The following is a 15,222-nucleotide window of genomic DNA, read 5'->3' on the forward strand; positions in this document are numbered from 1 at the left end:
CACTCGGTGTACCTTTTAATGGCAATGAATAGTACACTTTAGCATAATTTGGTGAAATTGTATGAATTCCTTCAATTGCTACCTGTAAAAGTGTCCTGACAGACCCCACCCGTGAGTGGGCGTTTCTTGTTTTTGTGCTATGGCTTGGCTAACATTGCAGCTATAAATGCATTTATTACATACTAAGATTCAATAATACGAATGCAGAATTTCGGTCTTCTCGTCAATTGTTTCTGAAGTCTTTAGTAATTACGGTAGTCCAGAAAAAAATGAAAATACGAGCACCAAATATGCGTATACCGAGAACAACATGGTTACTTGCTGCAAAATTTTCTGGAATTGAGCAAACGACGAGGGATGACCCAGCCCCAGGAAAACGGGGATGTATAAGTATTGTAAAAAAAGAAAAACTAGATATTTTTGCCAATTGTGTAAAAACTGGTTTTGTATGGAACATATATAAGCGTGTTGTGCTGATTGTGTAGAAACAAAATTAACATTATTTAACCCCCTCTATTTTCTGTTTCAAATTTTAATTTTGGATATTTAGTTTTTACTTGTATTACTGTAAGTATATAGAGTAATAATGATGTCTTTTTTTATATTTTTCTTTTGTATTTTGCCGTTCATAATTTTTTTAATAAACTCTTGTAAAAAAATAATGGTGCTAGTTATTTCGCAGTAAACTATAGCAATACATATTGATACACATATTATATGTACATTTAGGTAGTACAACGTTATATCAGTAAGTTTCCTTAAAAATATTTAAAAAAAAAATTTTTTTAATGAGAAATAGGATGTTTAAAATTTGGTCCTGATAGACCCCACCCGTGGATTTGTGTCACAAGAAAGTCACCCGTGGAAAGGAGGGTTAGGCAAGGAGACAACATCTCTCCTAAACTGTTCACCGCTTTATTACAAAGTGGCATGAGAAACAATAATTAGGAAAATATTGGAGTCAACATAAATGGAGAGTTTCTCTTAAACATTTTCATAAACATCCATCAAAAGGAGGATCCAAAAGAAATCGAATTCCTGGCCTAGATTTAGATTAGAAGGAGTACCAATTGAACAGGATCCACTGGAAATCAACGTAATTGACAACAATTATGATATAACATTGCCACAACATAAACGTTATGCGTCATACAATTAATTTAATAGTACATACACTTAGTCCGCCAATCATCACTAAATGGAACTGCTTGTGTGATAGTATAAATCAAATAATTTCCAAAAAAAAACAAAGTTACCTACTATTTTTCCAAAATTAGACTTGCAATCGTCGTCTAACAACGAATTTCTGTACTTAAACAATACTGTAAAATTACTAATCTATTAGTAGAGACACTGTATTTTCTGCAAACTGAGAATATTTTAGAGTGTCTTTTGCCTAGCATAATTTCACTCAAACATAAATAAAAAGAAAACAAGTGCTAATACATTCAAATGGGGTAGAAATACAATATTACATTAATAGTGCAATTAAAGGTATCAAGAAAAGATTTGGAAAACTTCTAATATTGCGAGATTATTATGCCGTTTTGGATGCAATTTTTAATCCAGAATTTAAATTACAAGGTGAATTAACTAAAGAGGACTTAGCTTTTAATAACAGAATGTGAACTATAACATTCTCAAAATATACAATTAGTTTCACTGTACAATGCAATATCTTTAATTAAAAACAAAAATAGAGTACAATTGAAAGTATTAAAGTGTAAGCATTTATTTTCCGCAGTAAGATGAATCGCTATGCAACTTTTTGCATTCAATGTAGGAAAGTGTCAGGAAACTTTGTTAATTAAATTCATGGTTGTAAAATGAAAATTGCATTTTGTGCATAAGGAAAATGCATTTTCTTTATCACCAAACTTAAACATTTTATCTATTGTTCATGGTAAGATAAGTCGATATGTAAAAAATTAGCGATTTCCAATAAACATACGCAGCTGTTAACCTATTTTTACGAAAGCTATTGAAAAAAGCTGACGCAAAAAACATAATAAGGTATCTGACGTTTATTTAAATGAAAACGTGAGTTTAAAAATAAACCAAGAAAAATTCCTATTTAACGCTAAAAATAAAAACAATATCAGTAAAATGTTACAAATTAAATTGTCTGAAGTAGGCATATTAAATCTATACAATGTCTTCTTCTCCGAAGAAGTTTTTAATATTCTTCGAAAAGTTTGAATCACATCTTATCTGTTTTGGAGTAAATTTTATTTTTACACGCATTTACAGATTGCGATATACCGTTTCTGCAAGCTTCTTTTAAGGGAAAATTATTTTTGTTTCACACTTTTCATTTCAAAACAATCTCGACCTTGCCCAGGACACAAAACACTTCAAAGAAGTTGGTTTGTCAGTTGATAAAATAGTTGAGCATCTTTCACAATTACTTTTAGCCATGTACGGTGCCTCACTTAATTTCAGAAAGCCTAATATACCGTATGGATATTAAATTTTCAATTGACTACGGACGGAGAAGGTGTTCTGAATGTAAGACGCTAGTGATGAGAGCTCAATACTATTATCCAGTAAAAACAATACAGCCTCCTGGTCAACCAAGTATTATAAGTTTAATTTTTTGCAATTGCAAAATAGAATACGGCAGCTCATGTGGATGTAGAAAGAATGGCTTGATTTGCAATTTGGCACGTAAACATTGTGCTGGTTTGCACGAATATGGAGAATTATGATGAAAATCAATTATTTGTTAGGTACAGAAGATGATGAGGAAGAAAAATAAAAACGGGTGTGGCAGTCCAGTGGGACTGCCGGTAGCAGTTATACTTCTATACACGCGTTCGTCGTTACAAATTTATATGTGAGTCAATCTGCACAATCATTACATATATAATGCTATAGGTAAGAGAGAGCATAAAGAGAAAAAGAATTAGGTATATAGGTATATGATGCATCGTTTGCTGTATATAAATATTTGACCTGTAATAGGAGTATAGTAAATGAAGGATTGAATCAATATTTTAATAAAAATGTATATTTTTATTTTCATATATGTATTAAAGGAGTTGAATGCATAATTGAATTACAGGAAAACTTAACTGCATAAAATGGGATGTATTGGGACTTTCCAAAATACGAAGAAAAGGAGAAAACCAATTAGTTTTAAAATCAGGACATCTGCTACATTCCATTGGAGAAAACGATAAGGCAGTTGGCGTTGTAGGCTTTCTCGTGCAGAAGAAACACCTAGATAAAATTATAAAAATATAGAGTGTAAGCTCAAGAGTTGTGTACCTCATATTAAAACTGAACGAGAGACGCTCTATTAAAATTATCCAAGTATATGCACCCACGACGAGCCATAGCGATGAAGAAATCGAAAACTTTTATGAAGATATAAATAGAGCTATAGAAAAAGATAAAACCCACCACCTAATCTTAATGGGCGATTTTAACGCTAAACTTGGATTCAAAGAAGATAACGCAGAAGTGGCTATGGGCTCATTTGGATACGGTAAGCGAAATGATAGAGGAGGTGTGGTACTACATTTTTTTTGTTGCAGTATCAGCTCTATGTGATGAACACATTTTTCAAAAAGAACCAACAACGTAAGTGGACGTGGGCTAGTCCAGATGGCATAACAAAGAACGAAATTGATTTCATCATCACAAATAGAAAAAATATTGTTACAGTAATTAATAAAATCACTGTTGGGAGTGACCATCGGTTGGTTAGAGCAAAAATAATGATCAACATTAGACGAGAGAGGACAGCAATGATAACAGAGAGGGATTCTAATAAATGGAAATCGATAGAAGATAGAGTAGCTTATAAGAATCTCATAACTTCAGAACTGAAAGAAGTAGAACATCTAAATGAAAATACATTAGATATAGAGGTGACAAACATGCGAATAAATGGTGCGATTCGAAATGTTCATAGAAAATATAAGGAAAAAGGAAAAAACAAGATGGATAAACTCACTCAAGCTACTAAAGATCTTATAAACAAAAGAAGAGAATTGAAAGACAAATACACAGATAATTTTTATGACACTTAGACAGTTAAACAAACATATCACAAAATCCATTCGAAAAGATGTCAGAAATTACAACACTGATTACATAACTCAAGCCATTGATAAAAATAAAAGTTTAAAAGTTCTGCGCCGACAAATGACTGAAGGATCGAAAAATATTTGTAAATTTGTAAATAAAAAAGGAGAAACTACAACAAATAAAGAAGATATTTTAAAAATTGCTCAAGATTTTTACTCAGAATTGTATAAGCCAGAAGAACTTCCAGATCCTGATCAAAATCAAATACCAAAAGTTCAAAATGTAGGCTCAGAAGACATCCCAGATATCACAACAGAGGAATTAAAATCAGCTCTCTCTGAGATGAAAAACAATAAATCACCTGGAGAAGATGGGATATGGTCATTGAACAAATCAAAGAAGGAGGAGGAACGTTAGTAAATGTGTTGAAAAAGATGTTCAAAACTTGTTTGACAAAAGGCGTAACCCGCTTCCAGTGGCATAATGCAATAATAACCATAATGCACAAAAAAGGTGACTATCGATTGACTACCGATACATCGCATTGATTAAAAGTATTTACAAAACTGGTACAGCTTGTGTCCGCCTTCATGAAGATACCAAGAAGTTTCGAATAGAACGTGGAATTAGACAGGGTGATACTATCTCCCCTAAATTGTTTACAGCTGTTCTTGTATACATGTTCAAGCAAATGGAACGAGTGAATAACATGGGAATTAATATAAATGGGAAAGATCTGAACCACCTAAGATTTGCCGATGACATCGTTTTAATATCTGATAAAGTTGATAAAGCTACAAAAATGCTGCACACGCTCTATAAAGTGTCAAAAACAATTGGTCTTAAAATTAACACCTCAAAGAAAAAATTTATGACCAACCTTGTAGTCAGCGGTAAAATTCTGATTGAGAGCCATAGCATCGATCAAGTAATAGCTTACAAATATCTAGGGCATGAGATTCGCTTAAGCCGAGATAATCAGACAACTGAAATACAAAGAAGGATAGGTCTCACATGGGCTGCCTTTGGTAGATTGAATAACGTTTTCAAGTCTGTTATCCCAGTTTGTTTAAAAAGAAAGTTTTTCTGCACCATATGGTGCAGAAACACTGACTCTGACAAAAAGAACAATAGATAAAATAAGAGTTACACAACGCGCTATGGAAAGATCAATATTAGGTATTACCTATCAGAGATAAAGTACCAAACCTAGAAATAAGAAGAAGAACAGAAATCACAGATGCAGTTGAAAAAATAGCCATGGCTAAATGGGCTTGGGCCGGACATGTTGCCAGATTAACGGATGATAGATGGACCAGAAAGATTCTGGAATGGCGACCAAGGCAAGAGGCATATCGAAGCAGAGGACGACCACCGACTAGATGGACGGATGATATCAAGCGCATCGCTACAAACTGGATGCAAGAAGCTCAACATAGAAATAGGTGGAAAATTTTACGGGAGGCCTACGTTCAGCAGTGGACAAATATAGGCTAATTAATGATGATGATAATGATGATGATGACATTTGTTTACTTAATAAAAAAAAATTGGTATTTATATTCAAGAAATTATATTTTAATTTTGATTTGACAGCACACCTTAAAATAACAAAACTCCAGGAGGCGAGGTCTATCTGAGCACCAGGTAGCTCGAGGATCATCTCCGTTCATAATATTTGTATTCAGCTAGCTCGAAGAAGATCGTCGTTATCATATTCATGTTCAACGAACTCAAAAACCCCCGAGTAATGACCGTAGACTAATTTATAAAATGAAATTAACATACTCCAAACGACAAGGTCCACCCTGGGCACCAGGTAGCTCGAGGACCAACGTTGTTATCATATTGAATACCACCATGAATGTTGTTTACAAAGTTTCCTGACACTTACTAAAACGAATGCAAAAGGTTGCATAGCGATTCATCTTACTGCGGAAATTAGTGCTTCGTTTCTTCGCCTACAAGTGATTTTGTCGAACAAAATCTTTCTCTTTTAATGCTTTATATGCTTTGTATTTGTGTGCTTTATTATTTTAGTAGTAGTAAATACATAATTTTTAATTTCACGCGATAAAAATAATAATTTTCGTGTAATTAAAATTCTTTATAGTGTGTTAAGTTTTTTTAAGAAAGCATTTATTGTAATTTTGTAACCTGTAATTTTGAAAGCTCTGGTTATTTTGTTTACTGACCATTGCAAGACATTTTTAACTTACTTTATTTATCTACTTTAATATTATCTTTATAAATATAAATAACAAATTTGTTTTAATATCTTAATAAAAATCAGTAATCTGAACTCCTTTTAATTAAAAAAGTGCTCCGCCTATGTCAACTATTTTAAACAAACCTGAAAACGTTTAATGCATAGATAAATATGGTTTAATGTTCCGAAGTACTGGATAGCCACAAAGATAAAAGGACAACATTGAGTAATAAACATTTTTGACATTTCTATTTTTATTTGTAGTTTAAGAGGTTATATTTGTAGTTGTAAGAGTTGTAATTATTTATTATTAACATTAAAAATGTCCGAACGTAAAGTTTTAAATAAATATTACCCGCCGGACTTTGATCCTTCGAAGATCCCTCGTATGAAATTACCAAAAAACAGGCAGTACACAGTGAGATTAATGGCCCCATTTAATATGAGATGTGCTACTTGTGGAGAATACATCTATAAAGGAAAAAAGTTTAATGCAAGAAAAGAAGACGTTGAGAATCAAGATTATCTAGGCATTAGAATATATAGATTTTATATTAAGTGTACTAGATGTTTGCAAGAAATATCTTTCAAAACTGACCCCAAAAATACTGATTATGAAATAGAAGCTGGTGCAACTAGAAATTTCATGGCATTGAAGTTGGCAGAGGAGCAGGCTTTAAGGGAAGAGGAGGAAGCAAAAGAAGAGGAAGCTAATAATCCCATGAAACTTTTAGAAAATCGTACACAACAATCTAAAAATGAGATAGAGTTACTGGAATCACTAGAAGAGTTAAAAGATTTAAACAAGAGACAGCAAGTTGTAGATTATGATACAATGTTATCAGCCTATGATACTAGCATTAGTGAAAAAGAAAGAGAGGAGAGGATGCAACAGTTAGATGAAGAATATATTAAATCTGTCAAATTTTCATCCAATTCTAAGAGGAAACTAGTAGTAGAAGAAGAAATAATTGAAGAGGAACATCCACTAGTAAAAGCAACTAAAAGTAATGATGAACCAGCAAATCTCATTTCTAACCAAAATCCAAGTTCAAGTTGGGCTAAAAGTGAAGTGAATTTGAAACCAGCACCAAAGAAAAAAACATTAATAGGCTTAGTCAAAACCAATAAAGTTAATCAAAGTTCACAAGAACCAGATAAAAATAAGAATAATGACCCTCCCCAACAATCTACTGCAGGTGGACTTTCATTACTATGTGCTTATTCTGATAGTGAAGGTAGTGACAATGAGTAATCTTTTATTTTACAGCACATAACCCTTTATGTCTAATTATTTGTACTAAAACTATAATAAGAACCAGTTTTATATTTTGAAAATAAATTTGTTTAGTTTTATCTGAAGGTGTGTAACTTTCATTTATATTATTAATTTTACTACATATTCCATTTCAGAATAATGAAATGCAGAGAAACTAAGTTAATTTATGCAAATATTATGTTTAAGTAACATAATTATCTATCTTAACCACTTAATGCATTATCTTGTGTCTGAAACGTTCGGCTGTAGTATAGCACTATTTAAGCCGGATTTATAAACGGACATAAACATAATTTTAGTCTTTAACCATAATCTTATTAAACTACATTCGTTTTACACATTTCCATCCGTCAACAAACGCACATGAAATCCAAACAGAGTCGTACTGAGGTATATTATATGATTTTTGAAACTATTAGTGTAAGAATTTCTTGAAATTTAATCACTGTGAGCAAAATTTAATGTTCCATTGAAGGAAAATGTGCTAAAATAAATTATTCAATAACTGAGAGATACATAACAAAGTAAACATTTTTAATAAAAAAGCAACACGCTACAATTTGAATTTAAACAGACTGGCAAGTTTGGATCTGTAATATGAGAATCCGTCCAGCTTAAGGCAACAAATTATATTTAATAGCCTCTTGATGAATGAGAGGTTGAATATCAACACATGCTCATGTTTACAGATGGGAATTTGCTAAATGAATAAACTTTATATAAGCATAATGTTGAATGTTAATAAATAAATGTACCCATTTAAAAGCATCCATAATACATAAATTTAGTCCTTAAAACGTGACCTTCAAAGTTGGTAACTTTCAACATTTATGAATTAAGTATTAAATATTATGGAATTGTTGGAATATGCGTTTGTAGAAATGCGCATGCGTTGCTGGCCAAAGCAACTTTTCTATTAATCTTCATATTTATTTAAAATTATTTCACTTTTCTATGTATCTAAAGACCAAAAAAAAAAAAAAAAATTCTTTAAGCTCTATAAAAATTTGGTAGGTTTGTATTTTCTGAAGTAGTTCTTAAATATTATGGTTGGGTATTATGTCTAGTTATAAACCAATCTTAAATTTTATGAATTACGATTGTGGTTAAAGTTATGTTTATGTCTTATGATTATGTACTATGTCCGTTTATAAACCTGACTTAACATTTTATGCCTGTTTCTAACCTATTCATGACGAATTTATTTATTTTATTTTTATTATTTTGTTATTTTTTTCTGAGAATAAGAATTATTCTTTTTTTTAATCCACTAGGAAACTAAGTTCCTGTAGCTGGCTGTATACCATGTATCACAAAATTTTTATTTCAAATCCTTAATAAAAGGTATATAATAAAATACCCAAACGGGCTATATCACAAATACATTACAGAACGTTTTCGGAATGTAAATTCCATCATCAGTGTAACGAAGTATATAAATATATATAGTCTATAAATTAATAACATTTAAAGGGTTTTCACCCATATATTTTAGTGGCTCATAGCATGTATACTTCGTTACACTGATGATGAAATTTACATACCGAAAACGTTCTGTAATGTATTTGTGATATAGCCCGTTTGGGTATTTTTTTATATACCTTTTATTAAGGATTAGAAATAAAATTCTTTTTTTGTTCTTTTCGCAGTTTATGCTAGGTTTTAGATGTAGCTTTATATACTTTTTAATTTATTTTCGTTTCTGTCAGGTAGTAGATATTTTTGTGTGACACTTGCAGTTTAGGTTATTTTAGTAATTCAAATTTTTTCTGACCTGTTCAATGAATTTATTATATCACTATTTTTTACCAGGTAATAGATATCCCTAGTGGTAGAATTAGAAAATTCTTTTTTTGTTCTTATCACAATTTATGTTGAGGTTTCGATGTAACTGTTTAGTATATACTTTAGTTTATTCTCGTTTCTGTCAGGTAGTAGATGTTTCCTGTGTTATATTTGCAAAGTTTACAGTTCATATTACAGGCCAGTGTACAAAATATTTTTTAACTAAATTTTACAAGTTTATCATCATAAATATATAATAGGTACTAAGAAGTTTTTGAAACTATATATTTATTTTTTTATTTATACCCTTACTATAATTCTACTTCCCTGATATGATGTTGCTTTTAATTATACATAAATATAAAATTTTCTAAAGTAAAAGTACTTAAAAACATATTAACTTACTAAATTAAAAATACTAAAAAATTTTTTTAATACGCTCCTGTCACGAAAAATACACTTACTACGCCCCTCTAAATATATATATTTTTAATTATTTTATATCCATAATCGAATTATTGAATAAAAAAATAGATAACTTTTTTACAGTAAACTCGAAATTAATCTGTGTATTAAGTGGTTAAAGAACAAAAATCATTTTACAAACTTGAGTGTTGTATCCACGTTGTCGTCACCTTATACATAATTTTTACGTAATGAATGACATTTTGTAATAAGTGTTGTCTACATCTATTGTTTATTATAGGAAAAAATTGAAAAATAGTACCTATAAAATGGTAAGATTTTGTCCCTCAAAATAGCAAATTAAAAATTCTAGCATACGTGTAAATTTAGACGTATTTTAATACAATTCTTAGCAATAATTTAGAAGACATGGAATTTAAAGAGAAGCACGTTCCAACACAACCTTCAACAAAAGTACCAGATAGACCATTAACGGTTTCAAATTCCTCTGAGCCTCAAGCAGAGGGTGAAGTAGATCTAGACGAAGATGAAATATCTCAACAAATGACACAATCTTACAGTGAGATTTCATTTAAATCTGGTCTGAGTCCTGAAAACGAAATTCCTATGTCTTCAACACTAGAGTCACTACAAATTGGAGAGGAGATTAAAAGACCAATGACTTTGCCCTACACAAACCCAAAACCGTTAAATTTGGAAGGTTCTGTTCACATTGAGGGAAACATGACACACTTTGTAGCAGAAGAGATTGAGCAAAAAATCAGACTGTCTAGCCCTGTTTCTAAAAAAGATACTCCAGGTATGTATTATGTATATATAGTCTATATAGAATCGGAAAATAGTGATATTGTCATTTGCGAAATATATTTTCCCTTACTAAATTAACTTCAGGTGATTATACCCTTTTAGCCTTTTATTTTTTGTCCTTTGAGTCTATCATAAAAAGGCATTCATTTCATGTGCTGTTTGGGGTATGATATGTTCTGTAGAGATAGATATAAACGTGTTCCATATTTAACTTTGTATTATGTGGGAATTACAGATAAGCATACAAATATCTATATTTAAGCCATTATTTTAGTTGAAAGCTTTATTGATTTTGTTTGGGAATTTATGTAAAATACTTGACTACAACTTATATTTCGTTGCCATTCTTTTACTTATTGTTTAAATTAAGAGTTTAAGTATTCATCATCATCATCAGTAGCTCAACAACCCTTTCTGGGTCCTGGCTTGTTCTAGGATTTTCCGCCATTCTGTTCTGTTCCTTGCTTTGTTTTTCCAGTTGGTAATCTTCAGTGTTTTCAGATCTTGTTCCATGTATCTAAGTTTGGGTCTCCTCTTTGACCTTATCCCTACTGGTGTTTGCCTCATTATATGTTTAGGTGTTTCAGTCTCCAACATTTGTTCAACATGGCCCATCCAGCGCAGACATCCGATCTTTATGGATGTTATGACCTCAGGTTCATTGTATGCTGTGTATAGTTCAAAATTATATCTTCTGCACCACATGTCATTTTTTTTTCACCCCCTTATATATTATGTGTCTAAGGATTTTTCGTTCAAACGTACCTAATAGGTTCTCATCGCTTCTCGCCAGTGTCCATGTCTCTGATCCATATACAAGGACAGGTTTTATCAGGGTCTTGTATATTTTGCATTTGGTTTTTCTTGTGATGTTAGATCTTAGATGTTTAATTAGTCCATTATATGTTTTATTAGCGATATATATTTTTCTCTTAACTTCTTCACTGACATTGTTATGTGCAGTAACTAGTGAACCTAGATATGTAAAATTGTTCATGTTTTCGATGTTATAGTCTCCTATTGTCAAATTCTATAGGTTTATTTAGCCTGTCGATTTGCTGGCCTTCATGTATTTGGTTTTTATTTCGTTAATGTTTAGGCCACTGTTTTGTGCCACTCCTTCTATCGCATTAAATGCTTCTATCATCTCTCTTTCGCTTCTAGCTATGATATCAACATCATCTGCAAATGCCAATATTTGTACACTTTTTGTTATTATTGTTTCTCTGGTGTTGACTTTTGACTCTCTAATTATTTTCTCTAATGTGATGTTGAATATAATACAGGATAGGGCATCTCCCTGTTGTAGGCCCATTCTCACAAGTATGTGGATTTTATCTGTTTTTGAGTTTTGAATTCGAATTTTGCTTTGAACTTTAAGTGTTTCTTTTACTATACCAATGAGTTGAGTTGGAATCTTAAACTCTTTCAGTGCATGGATCAGAAATTCTCGATGGATGCTATCATAGGTACTCTTAAAATCAATGAAAAGATGTTTAAGTATTACATAACGCAATTTTTGACCCCCCCCCCATGTAAAGCACTGTAACGTTTTACAAGACCCCCTTTCCCCACCTAAATGTTATCTAACCCCCAAGTGACAATTTTTACCTAAAGGCAACAATTATGTCGGGAAAAGTATTGGAAAGTCAGTAAAATAACTTTATTTAAATTGCATTTGCAGTAATAATAAATAAACCAAGAGATTTTTAACTCACAATAATTAAGTTTTACTGCTAATCTTACAATTTTTTACATTTTCCTTACTCCATCCTTACATACATTATTATAAATGAAGTTTTGTCATGAGGTTGGTAACTGAAATCATAAATTTTGTTCTAGAGACATTTATTTTTATACCTATCTCTCTTTCTGTTGCTTTTACACAATGCAACAACTCTTGAATGCCCTGGAGACCATTGCATAAGATAATAGTGTCATCAGTGTATCTAAAATTATTAATCAGTTCACTACTAATTTCCACTCCCACAATCTTTTTCTTGCAATGCATGTTTGAAAATTATATCCAAATAAATAATAAATGACAATGGGGATAGAATGCATCCCTATCTGATGACTCTTTAAATGTAATATTCGTTGGTTAATCTCCTATTGACTGGTACAACGGCTTCCGATATAAGTTTTCTATGATATATAAATCTCTACCATCAATGACTTTGGTTCTTATTATGTTCAGAAGCATTCCAGGTTTCACTCTATCAGAGGCCTTTTCATAATTGATGAAAGTCACATAAATATCAAATATTTTTATGTTGTTTGTGACATTTTTAAAGAAGTACATTTTAGCCAAAAAGTGGCTCATGGGTACCCAGCGCATTCCTAAATCCAAACTGGGTTTCATCTAGGTCTACTTCATAATGAGTAATAGAAGAAAAAAAATTTTTATGTGTAGCACATCTTTTTGCTTGCTGTTTCTTCGGAATTGCTATAAAAATAGACTTTAGTAATTCCTTGGTTATTTGAACCAATAGTATATGCATAATAAAAAGCTTAACTGTAGTACTGCTGTGGTCCTCTTGTATCATTTTTAAGAGTTCAGCTGGTATGTTGTCTGCTTGCTTTCTTGGTTTTGACTGATTTTATTACATGAAGAAGTTCAGAATTTCAGGTCCTTAATTTACATTACTCTGTATGTTTGGCCTGTCATCTTGGAACCATTCTGTTATATAATTACTTCATGTTTCAAATATTTCTCATTTATCAATCACAACTTTTTCTGCATGATCTACTAGAGTATTGCTGGTTTTCTTATTATACGGACTAGATACTTCACGAACTTTCTTGTGCTGCAAATTGAACATGTCATACTTCTTTTCTAATTCTTTAATTTCTGAAGCCACTTTAATTGTCAATTTTTTACATCATTTTCTATTTTACTTTTGTTGACATCTGAAATAGTAAATTATATTTGTTTAAGCCTAACTCTTGCAGCAGCGACTAAAAGGTTGTGATTAGATAATAGAATGATAATAGAAGATAGAATGATAATAGAAGAAAGAGGTAGGTATTTAAAAAACAATTCAATTGGAGTTACTTCTCCTTTATCCATAGCTTTGTCAGTCATTCAGATTCTTTCAATACTGGCATCTGGAGAGTAGACGAAGAGGGTTACAAAATTATTAAACCACTTGCTTCAACTTCATTGAGTCAATCGTCATTCTCAGACGTTTCATTGTAGCGCACAATGCAGAGAAACTCATTTGCCCTTTTGGCAGCAAGTCGCTGTGGGATGCACTCTTGTGGGATGTGAAATAGATCCTAGTGGTTGCACATATTCTGTTCTTGAGGCCACATTGTAGTGATGAACAAAACAAATCATAGAGCACCTGCTTAAATCCTTTCCGTGGAGACGACAGGTCAACTGACAACCTCACAAGAAGTGGTGAAAACTTACATGATCCTTTATCTGACTGTCTAGGCACCACAATCTTACTTGGAATTTGAAGGATTGGGTAGGCTGGCTGCAGGAAATCTGGAAAGGCAGATTTCAATGCACTCCTCGAGCAGAAACATCAGCTTTCATCCACTCATTTAATCACTTGCAAGAAATATTGCGATTTATGGATGTGAGTACTATACCATGCCAGATTAGGTTCTGGTGGATCCTGCAAGCTATCTTGGCTTTCTATATTCCGCCGAAACATCGTTGTCAATTTTCAAGTTTTTTTTTCAACTTTTGATGATACTACAGTATAAATTCAATTTAACATCACAGACTACAACATGTTTCGTTGTTAAAAAACAACAGTTTTACATAATGCATTGTTTGAACCCCTCTCCCTGCCCTGTAATTCCCTCCTTCACCCTAATTTCGTTATGTAATACTTGAACGACTCCTTATAAACTTAAGTAAAATAAAATTTAAACTTCAAGTAAAATAAAAATCTATAGTTTACATATATATTTTTATCATAGTTTCTAAGATTGCATTGGTAATTAAATTATGTTTTATTTTGTAGGTGTCAGTACTTCAAGGACATGTACCCCCAGTCCTCTATACCGCCAGCTGTTAATACCGCAGGTTGGCCAACTTGATTCTGCTTTAATAAATGATCTAGAAGTAGAGGCGCACAGAATGGCAACATCTGTAGATAGCTTGATTGAAAATTTATGTGAAATTCTACATTCCATCTCTTCAATAACTGCTGACAATGTTGATGTATACAAAAATGCTGTTTCCAAAATGTCTGATGCCATGGATGGTAATATTAAGAGTATGTACACAATGATGGCCAAAGCTGAAGAAGTGACACAATCTATGAAGATCGTGGAAGGCTTGTCTATTCGTATTAAGGAAATAAAGAGATTAGTTGATTTGTTTGAGAGTTTTGTATAAACTGTGATATAATTTATATGGTTATTTATGTATTATACTATTTTATTTATTGCTTCAATGAAGTTGGGATAGTTTATAAGGCAGATACTGAATTATGTAATTTGCAAATATAATTGCAAAAATAATTGATCCTACAATCGATTAAAAAGATGAGATAATAAATTCGACATAATAATATAAATTGAAGAATTTCCATATGTATGTATAACATCGTAGCTCTCTGAAATTATTAGACTAAAAATCTATCAGGACAATCTGGCTATTAATTTATAGTACTGCTGTATGCCTGCTTTTGGTTAAAGTTTTAACAATTGATATTTTTAT

The 15,222-nt window shown here is 31.7% G+C and overlaps 2 protein-coding genes across 2 annotated transcripts; both read left to right on the forward strand.

Moving 5' to 3' along the window:
• The first annotated feature begins 6,477 nt into the window (after nt 1-6,477).
• Nucleotides 6,478-7,606, forward strand: LOC140437175 (splicing factor YJU2). The gene has a single exon (XM_072526524.1). It carries the CDS (start codon nt 6,567-6,569, stop codon nt 7,497-7,499), a length of 933 nt encoding a protein of 310 aa, XP_072382625.1. The 5' UTR covers nt 6,478-6,566; the 3' UTR covers nt 7,500-7,606.
• A 2,163-nt stretch (nt 7,607-9,769) lies between these two features.
• BORCS6 (BLOC-1 related complex subunit 6) lies at nt 9,770-15,008 on the forward strand. The gene is made up of 2 exons (XM_072526525.1): nt 9,770-10,533; nt 14,522-15,008. Exons 1-2 carry the CDS (start codon nt 10,143-10,145, stop codon nt 14,896-14,898), a joined length of 768 nt encoding a protein of 255 aa, XP_072382626.1. The 5' UTR covers nt 9,770-10,142; the 3' UTR covers nt 14,899-15,008.
• The last annotated feature ends 214 nt before the right edge of the window (nt 15,009-15,222 follow it).

Source organism: Diabrotica undecimpunctata, chromosome 3 (genome assembly GCF_040954645.1).
Source record: "Diabrotica undecimpunctata isolate CICGRU chromosome 3, icDiaUnde3, whole genome shotgun sequence".
Classification (NCBI taxonomy): domain Eukaryota; kingdom Metazoa; phylum Arthropoda; class Insecta; order Coleoptera; family Chrysomelidae; genus Diabrotica; species Diabrotica undecimpunctata.

What these genes read in the sequence shown, in the direction of transcription:
- LOC140437175 (XM_072526524.1), top strand. Translation starts at nt 6,567, where the DNA reads ATGTCCGAACGTAAAGTTTTAAATAAATATTACCCGCCGGACTTTGAT.
- BORCS6 (XM_072526525.1), top strand. Translation starts at nt 10,143, where the DNA reads ATGGAATTTAAAGAGAAGCACGTTCCAACACAACCTTCAACAAAAGTA. An exon ending in TTCTAAAAAAGATACTCCAG is followed by an intron (nt 10,534 to 14,521) that starts GTATGTATTATG and finishes TTTATTTTGTAG; the next exon opens with GTGTCAGTACTTCAAGGACA.